The following is a 24,348-nucleotide window of genomic DNA, read 5'->3' as shown; positions in this document are numbered from 1 at the left end:
CATCAGAATCTAAGGGTTGGAAATGAAGCTTTTAAAAATTGAATCTAGAATGAAGGTCTTTAATTCAATTTGACTTTGTAAGGGACAACACGTTAAAATACCTATCTAAGTGGTTAAGGGTTAAACCAGTTGGTCAATCAGTGATTGAGTTTATATTTGTACCAATACACATAAGCCCAAAGCTGCATAATCCAATCCATTTACTGTAAACCCTAGAAAAAACAATTGACAGGTTTCGCAATACATTTCTGTGAACTGGTTAAGTCCATAAAAATATTAAATCATACATCTCATTATGAAAACCATGTTTATACAGTAAACTGAAAATCCTTATGGCACGCACCTAGTTTAACTTCAGCATTGTCTGTAAGGAGGACATTTTGGCCCTTGATGTCTCTGTGGATCACACGGTTCCCGTGAAGATGTGCCAGGCCCTGAAATTAACACACAGGTGAACATGGTGACCAGCATGTGGAAAGACAAAATGTCGTCCCAAAATAGCCTGTGTAGTGAACACAGGCTGATAAGAGACACCATTTTTGGCTTTAACTAATTTCCTTTCAAAAAGACTTCATGAAATCAATAAATTCCATATACCGGTAAGCAGAAAGTGTTGTCCCTGATATGCCCATGCCGACTGTACAGGCTTATCTGTGACAGCACTTAACTCACATGCATTAAGCCCTTATTTCCCAGAACAAGGCTCATATGAATGTTGTACTGATTGTTGTTCAAATGAATATGGACATAAAGATGGTAAACACATATTCTAACACGGCACGCGACTAGTTTTCTATAGACAAAGAAGGAAATCAAGCGAGGGTTATTCTGCAATAACTTATGGGCGGAGCTTAATGTTTCGAAAATAGTTCCGAATATATAAAGAAAATATTGCAGTAAAATGCACGTGCTAAAACCCGCTCTGAAAGAAATGTAATAAATGTAGCATGTTTATAAATGTAATGAAACAACAAATTGTATATTTGGTGATAAGTGGCATAACCACACCTACAAAGAATGTTATTGGTTAGGAAGCGTAATTCAGAAAACATTTATAGCATGTCAGCTTTTCAGTAGCATCAATAAACGTGACGTCATTAAGTTTTTACGATTGTTGTTTTCAATGGAAGTGACGTCATTTGCAAAATATTTATGAATGAAAACAACGTCATATGTTTGTACACATCAATAACGTCACTATAGAGTGAACTTTGTACTAAGAAGGGCGGAGTATTGAAAAATATAGTTCACGTCCTAAAGCTTAAACCAAATCAATCAGAATCGTGTTAGAATCGAAATAATATTTTTCTATAATGGTTGTATAGATGCGTGTTATCAAATCACTAGTGCTTCGCACTCATGATTTAATTCCTACGCATCTATACTCCTTACTGTGGGTTATTCGACAACAAACCAGGATATAAAAATATTATTTCTTAAATATCACAATGTGATAATGACATAAATACCCTCAAGATCTCTCTGGCTACGTAGGCAATCCACTCCTCTCTCAGTGAGTTCCCTTTGGTGGCTGAAAGCATATAATGACAGAATAATAGAGAACTAAATCAGGTTATTTACAGTATAAGAAATAGCTCACAAAACACATTGAACCCTTTCCTCCATTATTATTATCCATAAGAAGTACAGTGAAAATGGCTTTTGCAACCAGCATAAAACCTGAACAGCCTGCGAGTAACTCACAATCTGTTTTATGTTGTTTGCTGCTCATCAGTAACTATGGGTTGGAAATGAAGCCTTTAAATCTCGAATCTAGTAAGAAAGGTATTTAATTTAAAGTAACTTTCTAAGGGACTACAAATGCGTCAAAATACCTATCTAAGTGGTAAAGGGTTAAAACAAGGCCTTGATTTCTAGCCAGCTTGACTGACTCATGCCTTTTTCACATTGTCTCAATGACCTAAACATTGTGTCAAAGTTGACACAAATCCTTAAGTGGGTAAAGGAGATAAATGTATGGACTTAACATGTTAATAGAGGCTCAAACATTTCACCTTGCAGTCTGAACTTGACCTTAAGCAGGCACTCATGCATTTTGAAGATTTTCTCAATCTCAATGCCCAACATTTCATTCAATTATTATAAAAATCAAGGCTATTAGAGATATGGAGCAAACATATAAGTGTTACATAGGACAAACTAACGGGCAAATGCAGAGCATTTTGAAAGTTAAGTATTAAAACCTTCATTAAGAAGAATGAAAAATATGGTCTCATAAAATAACTACCTTTGACCAGGTCTGTAATAGACCCTGCCCCACAGTACTCCATCACCAACTGAAACAAACAAGCAACTACAAACACAATGTACCATTAAGCAGTCTGCACAGTTTAATCAAGGAAGATTTATGGTATTTTTCATTAAATCCAGTAAAGGCAGAAAGAGCTGTCCCTAATTAGCCCATGCAGACTGCACAGGCTAATCTGGGATGACACTTTAGGCACAGCATACAGCAGTTTTTCCAGAATTCCACTCACATAGTCAGTTGTGGGTTCAATCTCCTGACACACAGAACAAGCTCAAGATCTTTTCAAAGACACCAAGTACTTTTCTTCACAAGAAATATAATCTAGGGTGTCTGTATGTCCATAAAGTAACTTATGTAGTCACAATTGTCAAACATTACCAGTAGCAATCTTTCCCTGTCTTCCTCTGCAGTCTGTTATACATGTACCTTGTACAAGGACATTCAAACTATACAAGGTGAGGGTACAACAACAAGAAATGACCCTCGTGGAGAAAATTTATAGTAAACTCTAAGACCAATATTTCTGCATGATCAGTACTATGGAGTTTCTGCCAGTCATAAAAAAAGATAACCAGACCTATTGGCCAGTATTGGATTTGAAACTTACCACGTGGACTGCAGCACTCAACATAATTTAAAAATTATTTAGCTTCTTTCCACTAAAATACCAAAATGTATTTTTTTAAGAGCCATTGATTTTAGTATCATTTAATAGTTTAATAAATAGACAAAAGTATTGACATCAAAATGATCAGAATACAAGAGATGTGTTCGTTAGAAACACAATGCCCCCTATTGCGCTGCTTTGAATTTTTGGGGATTTTTTACCTTTGACTTTGAAGGATTACCTTGACCATGAACTTCCACCACTCAAATGTGCAGCTTCATGAGAACGCCGCTGTTAATTTATTTTTTTTTACTTTTGACCTTGAAGGATGACCTTGACCTTGAACTTCCACCACTCAAAATGTGCAGCTTCATGAGAACGCCGCTTTGAATTTATATATTTTTGTTTGACCTTTGACCTTAAAGGATGACCTTGACCTTAAACTTCCACCACTCAAAATGTACAGCTTCATGAGATACATATGCATGCCAAATATCCAGTTGCTATCTTCAATATTGAACAAGTTATGGCCAATGTTATAGTTTTCGGAAAGACAGACGCCATATATTTGACATTTGACCTTGAAGGATGAAATTCACCTTCACCTTTCACCACTCAAAATGTTCAGCTCCATGAGATACACATGCATGCCAAATATCAAGTTGCTGTCTTCAATACTGAAACAGTTTTGGCCAATGTTAAAGATTTTGGACGGACGGACAGAGGCCATATATTAGACATTTGACATTGAAGGATGACCTTCACGGTCTTCACCTTTCACCACTCAAAATGTGCAGCTCCGTGAGATGCAATTGCATGCCAAATATCAAGTTGCTATCTTCAATATTGAAAAAGTAATGGCCATTAAAGTTTTCGGACGGACGGACAGACTGACATACTAACTGACACTCTGATGCATGGACAGTGCAAATGCTATATGCCACCCTACCAGGGGCATAATTAATCACTACAGTGACCCCGCGTTTATACGGACACGTCCGTTCTGGCAGAAATTTCCGGATTAACGAAGCTTCCAGAATATCGAACCAGTGCTGTTTCAAAAGTTAAATATTTACCTTATGACATAAACCTTATGTTTTAATATGTACATTTACATACTTATTTCGCATCAAGAATGATATTTTCTTGTTACGCAGACATTCATTTAGTTTAACAATGTAAATGCAAAAACTCGCAACCAAATTTTAGTACATGCACACACGACTTAAAGCTTGGTGAATATTACATTCACACAGTTAAGCCTTAATAGCTTAGTATTGAATCTGTATTTTGTTGCTGTACACACTTTCCATGAGGACTGCGTGTATCTCGTGTGATACTGCCGCAGTGAAAAGACACTGCCATGGATGGCACACGAGCTGTAAGCTGGTGACGTCATATAGTTACAAATCAAGGGTGTTAAAGGCAAATGAAAAAAAAAGATAAAACTGCGATACTGTTTTAATATCTTTATTGACCCTCTACCGGTGAAACCGGAAGGGACTTATGGTTTCCTCTCTGTCTGTCAGTCTGTCAAACTTTTCTGGATCCTGCGATAACTTTTAAAGTTCTTCATATTTTTTCATGAAACTTGAAACATGGGCAGATAGCAATATGGACATTATGCACGTCATTTAATTTTGTTCCTACGTCAAGAATTCTGATTGCTATGGCAACAAATAGACTAGAAATATTGCTGAATATGGTGGATCCTGCGATATCTTTTATAGTTCTTCATATTTTTTCATGAAACTTGAAACATGGATAGATGGCAATATGAAGATTATGCATGTCATTTCATTTTGTACCAACGTCTGGTTGCTATGGCAACAAATAGACTAGAAATATTGCTGAAAATGGTAGAGTTTCACAGGTAGCGGACTTATATTGCTTGGCAATAGTCTTGTTTATACCCCGTCTCATACAACAGAATGTTGAAATGATTAAAATAGCGACACGTAACATTCGATGCGTTTTAAATGAATTGCTTAAATAATGATAGCACAACTTTTCATGCATAAGTTCATTTCGCTTCTTCACGCTGGCAGGGACTTCTACCCGATGACGCTTGCTTGCAGGCGTTGACATGACGTTTCTTGATTCGTAGCTTCAGCGAAATATTGAATGGCGTGCGTAGTATGACTGTATAGGTTGGAATGGAACGCAAAACATCATATTTTTATTTTGGTAAACATGCAAAACTGTGAAAGCAAACTGTTAAATTTTCTGAACTAGCATGTCATTTTAAATGATTAACAGTTTTGTGATGACGGTCCGATTGTAATCAGCTTCTTAATTGGTCGCGCGTTCAGCTAAAGTAAAAACATTAAAGAAAATCAAACATCTAACCAAGTGTGTCATTTAAGATGCATTGTGTAATGCCGACATCAATTTAAGTTTAAAGTCGGAGTCGAATCACGTTTAGTCACGCCTATTAGCTATCACGCCTAGGTGAGCACGCTTTTGTTTAAACGACGGGTTGGCAATTAAGCCTAAACAATACTTCACTCCTCGGTGATTGCGCTTTTGTTCATACGGGGGGGTGGGCGATTAAGCCCCCATGTTGGGTAGCATCCGGATTAACGGGACATAATTACAGCTAAATACACAGATCGGTGTCGCGAAATCTACGTCCAAATCCGGAATGCGAGATTCCGGACTTAACGGGGCAAAATACTGCATAATAAATCTGTTCCCCTTGACTTTCCCTCGAATCGCGAGATTTCCGAACTATCGAGATCTGGATAAACGCGGGTCACTGTACATGTATTGTTATTTGAAAATTCTGTAAACTACGAACCCAGAGTTGATCATCTTTCCCTGCCGGGCTTTTCTTGATGAAAGCGCCGTAGTAGGTGGCAATGTTTCTGTGGTGGGAATACTGAAAGAAAAAGTAGCTCACTTATTGATAGAATGAAAGGAAATCTCATACATAAAGTCACAAAGTTAAGGCAAATATTACGCAATTTCATAATCAAAGATCTTTGAGGATATTTAATGAGCCATTCCCAAATCTTGCCTTATTTAAGCATGTACTACTTGGAAGTGCCAAGCCATCCACATGTCTCTGTGTATTTAGGCAGGTACTTGGATGTCCATGGATTAGTCTTTGAGACAAGCATATCACAAAAAGCTTTAAAAAAACACACACTTACTTAAAAATATAATGCATTTTATGGTCTAATGATAAAAGCCATTGTAAAAAAGAAATCTCTCACAAATTATTTTATTTCAACGTTTCAACTAGCTATGCAAAATGTGCTTATACACATGTCGAGTGGTATGATTAAACCTCCAACATGGACAATGCCAAGCCTACCTTTTTAAGAACATTGATTTCTAACTTAATTTCCTCCTCTTCCTCTTCAGTCACATTCATCACTTTGATGGCAGCCAGCTGGCCAGTCTTTGTGTGGCTGCCCTGGGATAGTAAAAATCAGTCATTAGTGATTGAAGCTTCGAGTCAGGGAGCTCACTCAGCTCAACTGAACTATAAGCAGTGATTTTCTTTTGCTTTATATTTTACAGCCTGTGCCTTTTGGATTGGAAAAATAGCGTGATAAATTATGAAATTGGGGAAAATGAAAAATTATTGATATTATAGTAAAAACAGTATTCCAACTTTTTATAAGTGCATGTTAAACTACATCTTTAAATTTATTATTTAAGGGCATAAAAATATAATTGTAAAATAAATTGAATAAACCATTTATTGAGTTTATTGGAAAAGTTCTGCATCCTTTTTGGGAAATGTGGGTCAGATTTTGGGATTCAATGTTAGTTTTTGCCAATTGGAAACAGCCTGTAAGAGGCTGTAATTTTGGGCAAAAAAAATCATTAATTCTGTAAAAGTTTTCCCAAACTTGCCAAAACAGTAATGGTCTCATAAAGACGGAGGATTGCGCATAGAAGTGTGGGACAGACTGAGGCAAGCATGCATGCACCCAAGCCCACATGCATGTAATGACACCTACCATTTCTATATCCCTAAGCTTTTAGGCATGGGATAATTTATCCCTTACTAGTAGACAATATTAAGTAGTGTATTCTGTAGAATAATATATTATTCAAAGTTCTTGTTAGTTGCATATGATTTGTTTATGTTGTAAATGATTTGTAAATGTGTATTTCTCTCATAATAGTAACATGTCTACAGCTAAACTGCTACAAAGTCTGGTATACTGGTTATTCATTTGTGTGAAATGCCTTTTAATAGCTCTCTAAAACTGTAAGAGGGAAGATAAATCTGACTATCAGTATTTGTTTCTACACAAGCAGCAACTGCACTAGCCACTACATACATGTACAACATTAATGTAGCACCACTTTTGTTTAAAAATCAGTTTTTACAAATACATATAAATTAATCCAGTGTTTCGTTCTTGTTAAATATCATTCATAATTATAACTAAGCACTATACATGTGTACACTTCTACACACTGAGTTAATCAATGTGAATTATTTCCCTGCAGGATACCATAGTGACACATTCTACATGTATCACTAGCAGTATTGTAAGCCTCCAAAAACCCAAAAGGAATCCCGGGATTTATGGTAACTTAAAGGGATCTCTGGATTTCATAGAAAACAGGGCCCTTGCTACACTTTGGGGGATTGGGGCCGGGGCCCTTAGAGGGGGGAATTTCGCGTCATTTTAGGCGAAAAGGGGAATTATAGAAGATCTTTTCACCAACCATTCAACACCTAAAATTGCTATATTTTAATGTGATTTACATAAATATACATTTAATCAAAGGTTAGCAGCACAATATCAGCTGGCAACATTCATGTGTAGGTATAAAATATATTTTTTATTATATTTTTTTGGAGGGGGGAATGTTTAGTTGAAAGTATACTTTTTTCATGGGGAAGCCGCCGATATTTGGCGTTAAAAAGTGCAAAACGAGGGCCCTGGAACAGTATCAGAGCTATTAAAAGATAAAAACAGCATTTGAGGCTTCAATAATGATAGTGCTCAGTGTGTTTTAACCAGTGCTCACGCTGCTGCCAGACATTAACGCCAATGGCGATTATTTAATCCAACTATCTATTTTTTCTTAAAATTGTCTAGAAAAAATGGCGATTTTTTTAACCGCCTACATCAAAAATAAATTTGCCTCTAGTTTTCTGGCGATTGCGAAACACCTGTAAATCGGGGCAGGAAAAATCAATAACAAGATTACCTGTGTACACACTCGATCCTGTGTATTGTCATACACGTGTCAATACCTTCTGCGACATCGTGGCCTAGAGCATTTTTCTGAATCATTGTCCGACAGAAGTGATATATTTCGAAAAGAACGTCTATAATCTCCCAGTGCTTTACCAAGTATCCGTAACTGTTAGATTTTCGTAATTTTTTCGCCAATTATTTTTTTAAGCGTAATTATTAAAAATCGCAGCGAATATTGTTGGCTGGTTTAGTTTTTCACGCCGTTTTTTTCTGCAATTGGATTACATTACACATTTCTTGATTAAATAATTATTTAATCGCCATCAACTAATTATCCCCGTCATTACCGCTATCTGTCATCTGCTTCAACATTTCTTGATGTGTGATAATGTATTCAATTTTGTTTGTAATTATTTTGTTTACGTTGCTACAATGATACCCAAAGATATATTAATAGATCTTTGTTTATAATAAAGAAGCCGATTTTGTTATTTTTCTATAATTAATGTGTTTTTGTTGCTCAAAAAACTAATTTACGTTAAAAACATACGACACTTCCATGGATTTCAATGGATGCAGAATCCTGCGTTTTTACGCGAGCAAAATAAAAATTACTTGTTTTTGACGCAACCCTTTTTTGTGCCGGGCGTCATTTTGACGCATCGAAAATTTGACCCGTGCGTCAGTCAGTTAACATCTCGAGTTACATGGTAATAAATCCCGCTGTGCTCCTATTAAATTGAAATTAATGTTTCAGTATTTAAAACTCGGTCTATAATCGAGGGAATACCCCTGGCCTTGTTTATTTTATCTCATCTCTTCCAATACACATGTCACCATCTAAATAGTGCGTGCGCACTAAATGGGTAGCCGAAGCGACTACGTGATGATTGATTAACCATCCGATAATTGCAGGGTTTTTTGCAGACTTTGCAGACGGCACGGTTAAAGAAAGTCTGCAAAAATAATTAAAGAAAAAACAAAATTGATCTTATAATTACGCAGATCCACCATTAAGTCCAGCGAGTTTTGTCAGTTTGTTAACCCACCGATGATTACGAGTAACACCCATCTTATATAAACTGGAATCACAGTTCATTTTTATACTTACAAGTCATAATACTACACATAAACATTAAGAAAACACATTTCCTTGATTAGATATAAATTATCCGAGTAGAATTAAATTGCTACGTCATGACCTTCGACATTGTAAATGGCGGACATTTTGTAAATTAATATTCAACCCGCGTTCAATTCAAAAAATGGTGATTCAATAATGGAGAAAGCATAAACTGGATTTAACAAACATTTGATAAGGTTTGTTAAACCAGATAACAACAAGGAAAATTTGGATTATTAACGTTAAACTACTACTGGTATAAGGCATTCTTAAGTTTTATATATTTCGGACATGTATAGTATTCGGGTAAACATTAATAGATATACTAGATGTTCCATTCATTTAGATTGTGTTTTGTACAAATGCTATCATAGGGATGATGATAATATAATGAGGATAAATATGTGATGAAAAGGTGCTACCGGTACATATCTTAATTTACTTAAATGTCTTAAAGGACTAAAATGTGTTATGATGAAGTAGATTTTAGAACATGAATCGTTTTATTCCTTCGTTTGTTACAAGTAGAAATCTATTGCAATCTGACTAGTTTACTTTTTTTAAGTAAACAATTATTAATAGTAGCGTTGAACTGAACCATGCGAATTCCACAACGTTTTATTATTACAGAATCCTCAGAAGTCGTCTGTCAAATGTTTATTTCGAATTATCGTTAATCCGAAGTTTTTTAACGGTCCCGACGACTTCGAAATAACGGTGTTGAAGTGTATATTGATTGCTTATTCGCAAGGTTACGGGTTTTATTTTCTGCAGTCAAATGATATGCATATTTTATTTCATGTGCAAAATAGGACCTCGACATGTTTTCGGACAGTCGTTTTCGATTACGGTACAGTTTGTCGATTTTAATTTACTTTCTGCATTCTTTATTTAAAATTTATAGAATGACAAATACATATGCGGTGTTACGGATGGTCTGGTTGACAATATTTCGTTTTGTACTAACCAGAACTTGCACCTTAGATAGACTTTAAAAATTGAACAATTTGAAAGGGCAGTTTTCTTATTTTATTAATAGTACTTTAATAAAAGTATTTATCTTTTTGTTTTAAAGTATATATGTATGTAACTGTAGCTGATGTCTGGTTTGTTAAGTCACACCCACAACCTTGATTGTATTCTTTATTGTAAAGACATGATAATATTTTATAAGAAAATGACACTGATATTATGCTTGTTTTTAAGTATATACATGTATTATAACTTAAATCCAATAGATATACATTTGATTAAACATAGATAACATGAGATTCATTTTTTTTTCTTTTTACCTTCAGTACCATTTTGCGGAAGGGTCTTTTTCGGCTAATTTTTTTTTAAGGAAAAAATTATGACTATTATTTTCTAAAGACTAGAGTGAGCACTGGTTTTAACAATTTCAAATTGCAGTCAATATCACACATACAAAAGAATTGTACATGTATATTAAATGAGTGTGTTCAACAATTACAAATTGCAGTCTATAGCTGGCTACACTCTTACCTTATACACCTGTCCATAGGTGCCATTTCCTACAACCTCAATCAGATCAAAGATCCCGGCTGGGTCCTGAAAGACACACATCAAATTAAATTGTGCCGCGCTCTGGGAAAACAAGGTTTAATGTATGAGCATCAATATGTCCCAAAAAAGCCTGTGCGGACTTTCCACTTCACGCATATTTATGGTTAAATCTAGGAAGTCTCCTTTTAGAAAAAAGCCATTTTCTGCAGAAAGTGTCATCCTTGATCAGCCTGTGTGAAAAATGTCAGCAATTACACAAATTTATTGTGCTTGGCCAATAACAATAAACAGTAAAATGACCATACATGCCATAATTTTTTAGGTCCAAAGCGGGACATTCCATAAAAAATTGTCGGGACATTTGACCAAAAGCAGGACACCTAAAACGATCTATCATTCCACCTTTACTGTAGTCAGTATAATACTACCAAAAACTGTTGATACTTTTATTCAAGACATAAAACATCTGATATGAAGCATGAAATCTAACAGTTTTATTAAATAAGACAATAGCAAACAACGAAGATAATATTCATCTTTTTAGAGTACAAAATCTGGAACATTACGACAACAATACTCATTATTTTACTTTCAATGGCAAACATTAACGCAGGGGAGGTTATCCAGTACACTGAAAGTACGGGTTACAGTAAACTATCTACCGAACAGTTACATCAGCTTGACACGGAATTATCCCGCTATTTTGGAACTAAACATTGAATGTAAAAGACTCATTAATGACGAAGAGTTAATTTTACAAAACAATTGTTTTGTAAACCGTTTCAAACAATACAAAACAAACACATTTTCAACATTGATTTCATTATAATACAACTATCGATAGCAATAAGCGACCACTATCTTGAAGACCACCATGGTGTGAATGCCTGATAAAATCAATAACTAGCCGATAAATCGCTGATAAGGTGTCATAAACAACACTGGTACACACGAGAAGTAGAATCGGATTGTTAATTGGGAGCAATAAAGGGATTAGCGGTGGTAAGTGTTAACGAAACAGAGCTTGAATAGCGAATTTTATTGGGAACCTATAGACCTTACATCGTTTTTTACGAATGTCGGGACAAATCGTCTCATATCGGGACGCCGGGACAAAAGCGGGACTGTCCCGCTGAGATCGGGACATCTGGCATGTATGAAAATGACAAAGGATTAAGGAATATTTTTCATGCAGGGCTTGCGCTGTCGTTCGCCACTTGAGCAATTTGCGAAAATATTGAGAATTTGGCTCAAGAAAAATCCGATTTGCGAAAATGCTAAAATCTCGTAAAATTTCATTGAAAACAGCCGCCATTTTAACCCGAAACTGGTTTTCTATATTTTTCTTTTTGTTTCAATGAAAGTATTCGCAATTTGAACAGTGAACGAAAACCGGTCTGCACCTGTATCGAACCATCGCTTGACCTTATTGTTATTGAAGTGCACATGGTAGCTGGCCAATCAAAACCGAGCTCGCTTACACATGACATGACGTTGTTGAATGAAACGCAAAAATGGGTGGAGCTTTGAATACACAGTTAATATTGTCGTCTGCAAACAAAATAGCGGCCGGTCGCAAATATCGTATTATAAGATTAAAAATGAAAATAAGCGTGACAATAAATTAACTATTTCCAAGCTGACTATCAATCTAAATTAAAGCGTGATAATTAAATAATTAGTTCTATGTTGTTGATGTTACAACTTTCTGCCGATTTTCGATTGAAATGAAAAGGTGATAATTAATTAATTTGATCGTTTTACTCACACACTATGCTAACTAACAGTGGTGTATTTTAATCAAAGGAAAACGTGAAAAACACGCGCGGTTTAATTGCAATTAAAGTTTAATTAAAGTTACAAATTTGTAACGCATAGGAAGACTAATTCATGTCGTCTACTATATAAATGGAAGTAACCACTTTGTCCGTACAGTCGCTAACATAACTTCTTTAACCTTTAAGCGTCCATTGACCGAAAATGAGTCTGGACAAAAAAAATAAATAAATAAAACACAAAAAACTAGAGCATTCAAAGAGTCATGGAAAGTTGATTATAATTGGCTTCGCTTTGAGAATCAAAATCAATGTACTGTGACCTATGCATTAAGGTGCAGAATTCCAACACGTTCACTGTAGGTTGCAATATCCTGAAAAAAGACTCGGTGATCCCAGTCCCACAAATACACCCAGACATTGACACTGTCTCTGACTACTTAGGTACTGTAGGAATTGAAGGCTCACAGTCTGAACTGCTTTGCTTTGCCAATTTTACAAAAGCCAGCCATAATTCTGGAAACAAGTCAGTGACTGACATTCACTCTGCTGCAAATTTGGCAATTAAAAGTGTCCATTCCTATACAGCATCAGCAGAAGCTGCCAAAAGGTTGTTAGTATCCCCAGTGTCTACAGTTGATTGTGAACGAGGGTTCAGTAGGCAGAATAGTGCTGCAACAATACGGCAAAAACTGTATTGCAATATATTGTCAGTTCAAAAGCCCGTATTGCAATATATCGCAATATATTGCTAACTTGTACCAAAATTATAACTTGCCAATTACCCAATAATCCCGTATATTCCAGTTTTAAAGCAAATTCTGGTATATATTTACTATAAATGTGCTCAAGAATAACAAGAAACACAAACATTCGCAAATTTTCTTAAGTATCAAATACATTTTGGCATTCGTTACTATTTAAAGATATGATGAAATAACATCCAACCGGGGCGTTTTTTCCATTGAACACGCGTAATTCACCTGACGTGATGTTCCCGTTTTTATACAACACAAAATACACCCATACTTTCCATGCAACGTTCTACATGTCTGTAAAATTTTCGCGCACTTTTTATTGAGACAAAGGATAAAGAACTTTATTTGACGCTAGAATTTTTTATTGTCGCATCAGCATTAAAATTTTGAAGCGTATTTCCGAAATTCGGATTACAAATTTAATAATGCTCAATTCAGAATCAAACGAAACATTAACAGCTGTGCCCAATAATTCAACAATAATTTGTTCAAAAGCATCAAACGAATGCTCCGATGAAACAACGCTACTCCGTATAATAAACTTTCAGAATGCTATTTTTACGAAAAAAAATATTTACACTGCTTTGTTTTGTTTACCTTCATTATTTCAGATGGCTTTTCTGGACGAAATGTGAATGAATTTTTGTAAAATTTTCGTACCGGTATGATGAAAATTGTATCGCAATACAATATGCGGATTGCGTATTGCGATATATATCGATATACCGCAGGGTTTTTTTTGGCCCGATTTTATAGCCGAAATTCGGCTATGTTCCCAATCCCAAAAAGTATACTTTTTTCCCAAAATGTGGCAAAAAATTCCCAATTTCCAAAAAAAAAAAAAAAATTTTTTTTTTTTTTTTTTTTTTAGAAAGAAGTCTTATGTGTATTTTATCTCAATTTTAATTCAATTACATCTAACAAAATATTATATGATTTTTTTCTTTTAATTTGAATGATTATAAAGAGTTAAATCAAATTTAGTATTTCCCTAATCAGTGGACTTTTCGTGTGGAGAAAAAGGCTAATGAATTTATTTTCCCAATTTCATGAAAATGCCGATAAAATTCCCAATTCCAAAGCCATGGGCTATCTTCCCAAAAAGTGGAAAAAAAACCCTGTACCGGTATATTGTTGCAGCACTAAGGCAGAATGTAATCAAAACTGATCTAAGAAATTGTTTGACTGTAAAAAATTTGGAACATCTCATGAAAATCTCAATTGAAGGAAAAGACTGCAAAGATGTTGACTTTAAAGTGATCTACAAACTGTGGGCTGGTAAAAAACATTGCAGAACAATAATGAAATAATGATACACTTCATGACTTTGTTCTCTTTATATAGCAGGATTTGTTTGAAATGTATTTTGTGAATGAAATATATGCTTGTATTTTACATGCTATTCATCATGTTGTTAAAAATGTGCTGTATGAAAATATCTCTATTACTATGAAAATTGTGATGTGATGTATATTATGATATGTGACATGTGCTTGTTGTCGTGAAAAGAAATATGAAAAATCTATAATATATATTATTATTTGAAACAAACAAAAACTGGTTGGCAATAGGCCCAAAACGCACCAGACAATCTAGGATCCAAAAAATTTCCGGGAGGGGGGGGCATGCCCTAGATCTGGGTGGCTCAAACATTTTTTGGGCCAGCGCTAGCTCTGTCATGTACTTAAAATATTTTATATTTGGTCATTTTAAATAGATATCCTTATTCTAAATCAACACAACATTTAAAAATTCTGTGTTTTTTATTGATTTTGTTCAATGGGGAATTTTTATTTGGGGTGTAATATATACATTATACTTTAGGCTAGTGGAAAACAGACAAAGATATGCACTGCTAATATTTGGTTCATCTGTTAGAAAGGCAAGCAAGTCAACTTTTCAAATTTCTTGTCAGACCAGTGTCTAATGGAGACCAAATGTTTTCAAGTCATTGTAATTATTTGACAGATTTATCTGAATGTCTGCGGACTCTGACCATGGTTCACTTAGTAAGATACATCTTTTTACACCATAGCATGATCACTTTTAAATATTACACGCATCTTCATTTATATAAGTATATGCACAATTTCTACACTTCAAGAGAATTGTCAAGAGTTTCTTTGTTTTGAAATTTGATTAGCTCAGCCGAAATTTCCTTATATAATTCGGATCTTGCATTTGCGAAAGGCGTGAGATGCTTATCTTGAACAGAAAATACAGTATGACTGCGATAAATTTAATAAATAATAACAAAAAGTTACCCGAAGTCGTGACAAGTCTATATCGTCTAGACTAACGTTCACACTTTGGGTCGCCATTTTCCTTTCAAATCATAACATCCGAACTGGCAATATTCCTGTTTACATAAAATCCGAATTTGCAAACTGGTCCTTAGAACGAAACGCGATTTTGTCCTAAATCGATAAAAGAAGAGCCATTTTATCACCATACGCGAAAGAATATAAGAAATCTGCAACAAAAGCAGATATAAACTCGAACGAAATGTGTGATTCTTTTTTAAGATTTCTCATGTCAACTGTGCATTGTGGGTATGCACTGAACACAAGGGAGAGCACTCTTCCTATAGTTGTCTGACTCAGCAGCCACAGAAAGGAGTGTCGTATTACCGATGCACCAAACTGCGGGTCACTAAGAACATATTAACAAAATAAATGAATAATTCGAATGTTTGGCCTGTATACATGTATCACAATAACAGCAGCAATATATATCAAACGATATATTATAGAGCGAGTCAGTTAGCACAATTACACAATATTTTCCGTTTGTAATAAAAAAAGAACGGTAAATCTGTCGGTGGATTTTTATCAGGTCCATTCATTATTTCTAGAACACTTTGTGTAGAGATTTGACCTTCTGAACGGGTCTTGTGCCAATCTTTTTTATCTGTATCGTTGTGCATTTTCCATTATCGTAAAATTTTGTAATATTTTAAACGATCGATCTAACTTACTTCAGGAACTCGCTAACAGATTTTCAAAATGAAATTGTTCCAGTCCGTCTTCACAAATTCAAAAATAAATAAAATTATACAATAGTCAGTGAAATACCAGTAATGACGTAGACTCACATCGAAAATACAGCTTCGATTATTTTTTTTATTTTAATTTGCAAATAATAACGTCGCAAACGCGAAAGGATCGAATAATTCGGAAAAATTGAGTGTTTTATTTTTCATTATAATATTGTTACTAAATGTGACACACTATTACTATGCATTAACTGTATTTAAAAGTGCTAATGCCCGAGCGGTTGAGTCAATAGTTTTTCAAGCTAAGGGACACAGGTTCGAGCCCATCTGCTTACAAAGTGACTCTTTCTTTAATTATATTCTTCTAATTATAATGGTAATGGGTAATGGGGCTCTACAAATCCGTGGTTGAAATCGAGCGATTTAAGCGTTAAATCAAATCAAATATGGCACAAAAACGCTCTTATCTGCGATCAAGTCCCATAACCTTTTAAAAGAGAGCACGAGATTGTTTGACTAATTAAATAATACTGTATAATAGAAACGTAATATCCCCTTATTATTATAAAACGGAATACACATGTTACTTATGGCTTTTACACTTATGATGTTAATTAACTAAATTCTCACGATTTGTTACCGGTTCGCGTCACGTTTTATATGTCTTTAAAAACTCTATACAATTATGTAGTAAAAATCGCTTTGTCTGTATACCGAGCAGTGCAAACTTGACTAGTCTACTCTGCATCGAATGCTTGCTAGCTGGTATAATGTGACATGTGCGAATACTTGACTAATTGCTAAACAAGTAAATATCTGAATAAATAGCCATATCATTTATCATAAAGTGCGTATATATTTTCAGTTTAATGAACAGCAAGTTTTTTTGCTTATGGATTAGTATATGAGGTTGTGTTACCGGATCAAAAATGATTTTTCCTGCATCCTGTTCTCATGATAATTGCATGCATGTTTATACGGCTTAATTGATGCAATATCATGCTATGTGACCCCATACACCCAACCGCATCCGTGTGTGCAGGCAGCTAAAACCCAGATACCGGTAGGACTATCTTCAGCAGGGCGTATGGTGAAAACCAACACACCACCAAACCTCTGACACCAAAACGTAAATTAAATGGACATGTTTACTCACAATGACATGACGATTTAAAAAAAATATCATAGAGTCAAAAAATAATTCATGCATTATGTGAAACGAGAGAAATAACATTCCTTATTAAGAAAAATGTTTAAAATATTGGTTCATTTACGTATTAAAGGGGCCGTTTCACAGATTTTGGCATATTTTGAAGTTTGTCATTAAATGCTTTATATTGATAAATGTAAACATTGGATCTTAAAAGCTCCAGTAAAAATTCAAGAATGAAATTTAAAAAGGAAAAAAGTAGCCGGTACCAGGGCTCGAACCAGTGATCTCCGGAGTCCTGGAGTTAGTCTGAAGTAAAAAAGCATTAGCCCTCTCGGCTATTCCGCCGAGTATACACAAATTAAGTATTTTATACTTTATATAAGCAATCTTCGTAGTTTCGTAAATTTAAACGACAACAACAGAACTCTCCAAATTATTCAATCGTTTCGCGTTGCAACGCTTTATAAATTTTAGGTTTTCAAACCGTGAAAAGATACATATAATGGCTATATTGGACTATGATAAATGTTCAGTAATACTGTTTCCTCACAAATATCATAACTAAAACGAAAATTTGCGAATCTGAAACAACTTTTTCAATTTTGTCAATTTACCAAACCGTGAAAAGATCCCTTTAATGTCATTCAAAATCTGTAAAATAGCAAAGCGCCTGTATCGCTTTTATTTCGATAGTTAAATTCTACTATATATATTAAAGTAAGTGTAGCGCAGATGTGCCGAGAATTGCGTCAAGATGTCCCGGGTTTGTTCCCAGGGCGGGCATTATTTTGTATTCAATTGTTTTGCTTGCTATTTTAATTAGTTAAGACTATTAAAACAGTATGGGTTTGTAAACATTTAAAATGATATTTAAAAATGTACGGAAGTCTGTGAACAAGTCCCTTTAATGCTTTAATTGAGCCGCGTTCTGAGAAAACTGGGCTTAATGCATGTGCGTAAAGTGTCATCCCAGATTAGCCTGTGCAGTCCGCAAAGGCTAATCAGGGACGACACTTTCCGCTTTTATGGTATTTTTAGTTTCAAGGAAGTCCCTTCTTACCGAAAATCAAGTTTATGCGGAAAGAGTCGTCCATGATTAGCCTGTGCGAACTGCACAGACTAATCTGGGATGACACTTTACGCACATTCATTATGCCGAGTTTTCACAGAACAAGGCTCAATTTATAATGCGGTTGTTGGTGACACCGGTTTCTTTTGTCGATATAGTTCGCCAATCCGATACGCAGGTGAATCCGTTCATTACCGTAACTAGTAACCGCTACAATTTTATTCTGGAAACCAAATTAATGACTTTTTTTATACGACGCTGATATCATCATCGTATATTCTCGCCCAATATATATTACATGTACTTATACAATATATTGGTAAATAAGGATATGAGTATGCATTATTGTTTCACGTTTAAGGATGTCTAATATTATGCAAATACAGTAGTGAAATTTAAAATCCCAGACTACTTTCAGAATGGCTATATCAAACTAATTGAATATTTTGTATCAAAACGTTCATAACACACGACTTGAACGAATGTAAATTAAATTTTTACTTATTATAACAATTGAAAATACGTTGCATAACACAAATATACATCGGTCTGGCAAAAGTTCAACATTTTATTAAACAACATGTTTAACAAAAATAATAGCAAACAACTGTGATGCAAATGATCCGCACATGAAAAAGTCTAACAATTGCCCCCCCCCCCCTGATTCCCTCCAGTTTGATAACTCCAGGACTTTTTTATTCACTCCAGACTGTTTCATTCGTATTGTGCTCTTCACCCCTTTCTGTTGATTCTTGTAAACTCTCTGCCCATTCTGCATTATAGATTAAAAAATATCATAATATTTATTTAGTGAATTGTTAAAGCCACACACCTTGAAATGAAATACATGTTAATCAATACATATAGATGCAATTTGAACGTGTGCAAAATTGTCATTCAATCTATAGCCTAGTAAGCAAGTAATTTATTATTTTTTTAAATTTTAAAACCGAAAGTAGGATTTCTATGCGTATACGTTTATTTCGACAAACGCGATTATTTTTTATGTTTTAAAGCGCAAAATAGACGGATTTCTACCTTGTAATCACCAGATATATTCTGATTGGCATATATAAAATGAAATCTATAGCTTGGTTAGCAAGTAATTTATTAATTTTCAAACGGTACCGCTTTTAAAACCAAAAGTAGGATTTCTAGACGTATACGTGCTTTTCGACAAACGCGATTATTTTTAAGCTTTAAAGCGCAGAAAAGACGGATTTCTACATTGTAACCACCAGATATATTCTTATTGGCATATATAAAATATGTTTCTTATTTACACTTAAATTTACTATGCCATTTAGTTCATTTCAAAGTGTTTGGCTTCAAGTATCAAAATGAAACCTTATTAACACACAAGTCACTCGGATACCATTATACTGTTTTTTACGACCAAATTCAAGTCGAAATGATAGCAAAAAGATCACTTTAATGTGTAGATGGGGAAGCAGCCTCATCAATCGCACAGAACAGATTTCTTGGCTGCTAGCTGCTAGCATGCTGTGTATTGAAGAATTGAGCTAGATTATAATTGCTGTTAAAGGCTTAAAAGAGTATCACAGCTCTGCATAAACTTATTATTTTTTCCTGGGATTATTGAAATTTGTTGTGGAGATATGGCATAACTTGAACAAAAACACTTAACCAAGAATTTGCAAGAACAAAAAAAATAATCTAGCTCAACTCAGCCTCTGACCTTATAATGTAATATGACCTGACGACATGAGTGATGTTGCAAATGGTTATATGAGTTTGCACTTAAAACCAAAACAAGTGTTACGCCCGCCAAACTTAAAAAACTATTTACATTTCGGGGCAATTCGAATTGGTTCTTTGATGATTGGAAAGTAATTGTAATTTTGATTGAAGTTAAATGTAGAATGACAATACACATGTACAATGTGACAGCATTGTGATACGTTGAAAATCCATTTTCTGTTAATACGTTTTTTTTCGCTTATGTGAGAAGTTATTTTACGGATCAATGTATATATTTTTGTTGTCAGAATATCTTGCAAAGTGGTGATTTTTTGTGTAAATTAGTGTAAATAAGTACTGCATTTGTGCCTATAACATTTACTACAGCATTTATTGTCAATAATGCAAAGCTAATTCTTTTAATTAATAACTGATCACAGGGACTGGGCAATAATAAAAGATCACTGGGACTGGGCAAATACGCGAACGGTAAAACTTTCTGGTTTTGTATAAAAACAAAACACAATCAAAATATATTTATTTTGTGGTTTTTGTAACAATAGCGCAGACTTTTGCTGTTCGAGTTTTGGTTAACGCGTATTTTCTTCAATTTTACAAGACGACAGCGATTACACGGTTTATTGCTTTATTGATAACCGTTACACTACAGTCACTTATTAATATCTTAGTAAGAAGGTGATTTTTCAAGCGGTTCCGTAGTGTAGTGGTTACACGCTCGCTCCACATGTGAGAGGCCCAATGTTCGAGCCCCAGTAGAATCAAATTATTTTATTTGTGTTTTATGTTCAACTTTTTGTTTTGATGTAGACATCAAGTTTAAATAAATATGCTGTTTTATTGTAATCATTTTTTGTTTTTATTATGCCCATGCAATATATGTGTGAGAGGGTGGGGGGGGGGGTGGTTCGTAAACACATTAAAACTTTTACAGTGTTTTCATATCAATAAGTCCTCAACCCCTATGAAATATTTGGGGGTTACAACACAAAATCATAGATAATGGTTATTTTGGGGTGATAACACAACATCATAGATAATGGTTATTTGAGGGTTATAACACAAAATCATAGATAATGGTTATACCAGTATCTTTTTCTATTTTGTTTAAAATAATCGGCCAATATATATTAATATTTACAGTAGAAAAAAACTCGTTCCATTTAACTTCATAGAGTGCCTTTTACACTGAAATTCCCGACGCCCTTTGATGCTTTGCATCAATACTTATCTCGTATTGTATACAATAGTTGATGCACCGTTTATAGAAAATGGACATTTTGTTAAAGGCGTTGGCACAAAAATGTATGTGCTGCAATTACGTAACTTTAGTTTTGAGGCCTCATTAGTTTCCGTACAGAAAACGGAGGTAAAGCGAGTACATAAATGAAAAGTCCCTTCACGGCGTTATAGAATAATAAAGACAAAATGATCGTCAATCACGTTGGTGGTGTCGTGGATCAATTTAGATTAAGTCGAATGTCATGGGTTCGAATACAGATTTGTATTTTATTTTCAAAATGTTGCGGGAAACTCCATTACAAATTACATGGCTTACTTCTTTGTAATTGTATTTTTTTAAATGCTTTAAAGCGGCATTTTCACTTTTGGTAAATTGACAAAATTAAAAAAAAATGTTTCAGATTTGCAATTTGTCGTTGCAGTTATAATATTTGTGAGGAAACAGTAATACTGAACATGTTCCATGCTTTAAAATATTCATTATATGCATCTTTTGACGATTTAAAAACCTGAGCATTGTAAAGCGTTGCAACGCGAGGCGATTTAACTATTTGGGACGTTCTGTTGTTGATGTTACTTTTTGTGATACTACAAGGATTGCTTATATAGAGTATAAAATCACTCATTGTATGAGCACGGATGACCGAGTGGTCTAAGCGATAGATTTTTACTCCATGGGTCAGTGATTCGAGCCCAGTTGAGAGTTACTTTTTTCGTTCTTTAATTTTATTCTTGTTTGTTTTACTGGAGAATTTTAGATCCATTGTTTACATTTATCAATATAAAGCATCGAATGACAAACTTCAATACATGCCTAAATCTGTGAAAAGACCCTTTCATATCCTGCCTTTTATGCCATATACACAACACGTCCGAAAAGAATCAGATGAAAACTGTGGACTTAATTGCGTAAACAAGAAAAAGTCTAACACACGCACACACGGACGGATGGAAACCAAGCCATCCCATAAGCTCTTCTGGCCTTTGGCCAGTAGAGCTAAAAAGTAACCCTCACCAGGATTCGAACCACTGACCCCTGGATTCCTGGAGTAAAAAGCCTCCTGCCTAGACCACTCGACCATCCACGCTCACATTCAGAGAGGATGTATTGTTTTGCTATATAAGCAATCCTCGTAGTTTCCCAAAATATCGAATCGCGTCGATACGACGCTTTATCTGTTGGACGGCCCCTTTAATACTGGAAAACAAAAACAAATGAACTCATTTGCATGAGTTGACCGAACTACGTGCAGACTAAAGACTATTTTAAACGTATTTTATAGAAAACTTTGGTATATCCAGCTGGGTAAAAGGCAAAACCACAACACGAGTTGATTTTATTTTTAATCAAACAGAATCCAAGCACAGTAGAACCGAACAGCATAATATTTTCAAAGGAATCCTTGTTAAAGAATTTTTACATATACAATGTATACTTCATGTATATTCCAATTGAACTTGAACTTAAATCACAGCAGAACAAAATGAAAAATTTGAATCATCAAGATTGCTAAGGTAACAATACACTAAATACCATCATTACGCACAATTTTTGTAAATGAAGCAGCCAAACTAGAAAAAAGCAATCATACCATGTATACTACATGTATATTTTAATTGAACATAAACATAAACCACAGAAGAACAAAATGAACAAGATATGTGTTTGTCAGAAACACTATGTCCCTCTACTGCGCCGCTTTGATTTATTTATACTTTTTTATCATTTGGCAGATTCAGATAATTATCTGCCTTTATAGCTTATTACTTCCCTTTGATTTGTTTTTTTACCTTTGACATTAAAACGATGACCTTGACCTTTCACCACTCAAAATGTGCAGCTTCATGAGATACACATGCATGCCAAATATGAAGTTGCTATCTTCAATATAGCAAAAGTTATGGCAAAATGTTAAAGTTTGACGCAACCAAACAAACAAACAAACAAAGCAACAGACAGGGTAAAACCAATATATCCCCCCACTAAAGTGGTGGGGGACATAACAATTTGAATCATGAAGATTGTTAATTTTTTTCTTGTAGTAGGTAACAATACACTAAATACCATCATGACGCACAATCGTTTGTAAATGAAGCAGCCAAACTAGAAAAAAGCAATCAAGAAGTAAAAGAAGTTCTCGTAAACATTTTTTTTATAACCGTATACTAGTAATATTATAAAGTTAACAGGTGTTAAGACCTGATACAGAGCGTATTAACAAACGTTTGGTCCTCTATTCACTTACAAACAAACTGTCCACATTTATGTCTTTATGACACAATTTTATACCAACATGTAATCTTTATAGACACCGCTCAAGAGCGTAAAAGTAAATCAAAATATGTTCATGCAATAAAACGGAAATTAATTTATCTAAAAGATTTGCAGCATTCTTTGGTAGAAACAGGGAGAGATACGACTAACACAACACTACTCTTAAGAGTTAAAGATACTAAAAACTAACGTTGTGAACTTTCAATACGACGTATCCCCATGCAACATCAATATTATTGACAAAGATTATCATAAGGCACATATTTAATAGAAAGTGTTAGCTAAAAGTGATGTCCGTGATCATATGAACATTACCCTGAGTTATAAACAAGAGCACCGCCTTGCGGGTGCAGACCGCACATCTATTTTCTTTTTAAAGGTGAAGGGACTCTCATTTTCAATCACAAAGGAGGGAAGGGTGGAGTGAAGAGGGGTGTATAGTGTGGGGGCGTGGACATTTATTACATTATCTTCCAAAAATGCGAAAAAATGCAAAAAAAAAAAATAAATTTCGGGGGGGGGGTGGGGGTGGGGGATTCTTGGGTGCGATGGTTGGACGGTATTTCAAACATAAAATAATAAAATAAATATATGTGTTTTTTAACCGTTTCAAAAAAAATTGGGGGGGGGGTGGGGGTGGGTATAGTATAGTGTGAGGGTGTGGT

General features: G+C 34.7%; 1 protein-coding gene across 8 annotated transcripts in view; it reads right to left on the bottom strand.

Moving 5' to 3' along the window:
* Positions 1-15,783, bottom strand: part of LOC127835022 (mitogen-activated protein kinase kinase kinase kinase 4-like) — a 107,282-nt gene extending 91,499 nt beyond the window's left edge. For all 8 annotated transcript variants that reach the window (XM_052361197.1, XM_052361196.1, XM_052361199.1 and 5 more), the window contains exons 1-7: positions 15,495-15,783; positions 10,677-10,742; positions 6,196-6,297; positions 5,677-5,757; positions 2,249-2,297; positions 1,470-1,531; positions 344-434 (exon numbers count right to left, since the gene is read on the bottom strand). In XM_052361197.1, the coding sequence (XP_052217157.1) occupies positions 344-434; positions 1,470-1,531; positions 2,249-2,297; positions 5,677-5,757; positions 6,196-6,297; positions 10,677-10,742; positions 15,495-15,551 (508 nt within the window). In that variant the 5' untranslated portion in view covers positions 15,552-15,783. The remainder of the gene's footprint in view (positions 1-343; positions 435-1,469; positions 1,532-2,248; positions 2,298-5,676; positions 5,758-6,195; positions 6,298-10,676; positions 10,743-15,494) is intronic.
* Between the last annotated feature and the right edge of the window lie 8,565 nt (positions 15,784-24,348).

The sequence above is a fragment of the Dreissena polymorpha genome, chromosome 6, assembly GCF_020536995.1.
Source record: "Dreissena polymorpha isolate Duluth1 chromosome 6, UMN_Dpol_1.0, whole genome shotgun sequence".
NCBI lineage: Eukaryota > Metazoa > Mollusca > Bivalvia > Myida > Dreissenidae > Dreissena > Dreissena polymorpha.
This window is presented reverse-complemented; position numbering and strand designations above follow the sequence as displayed.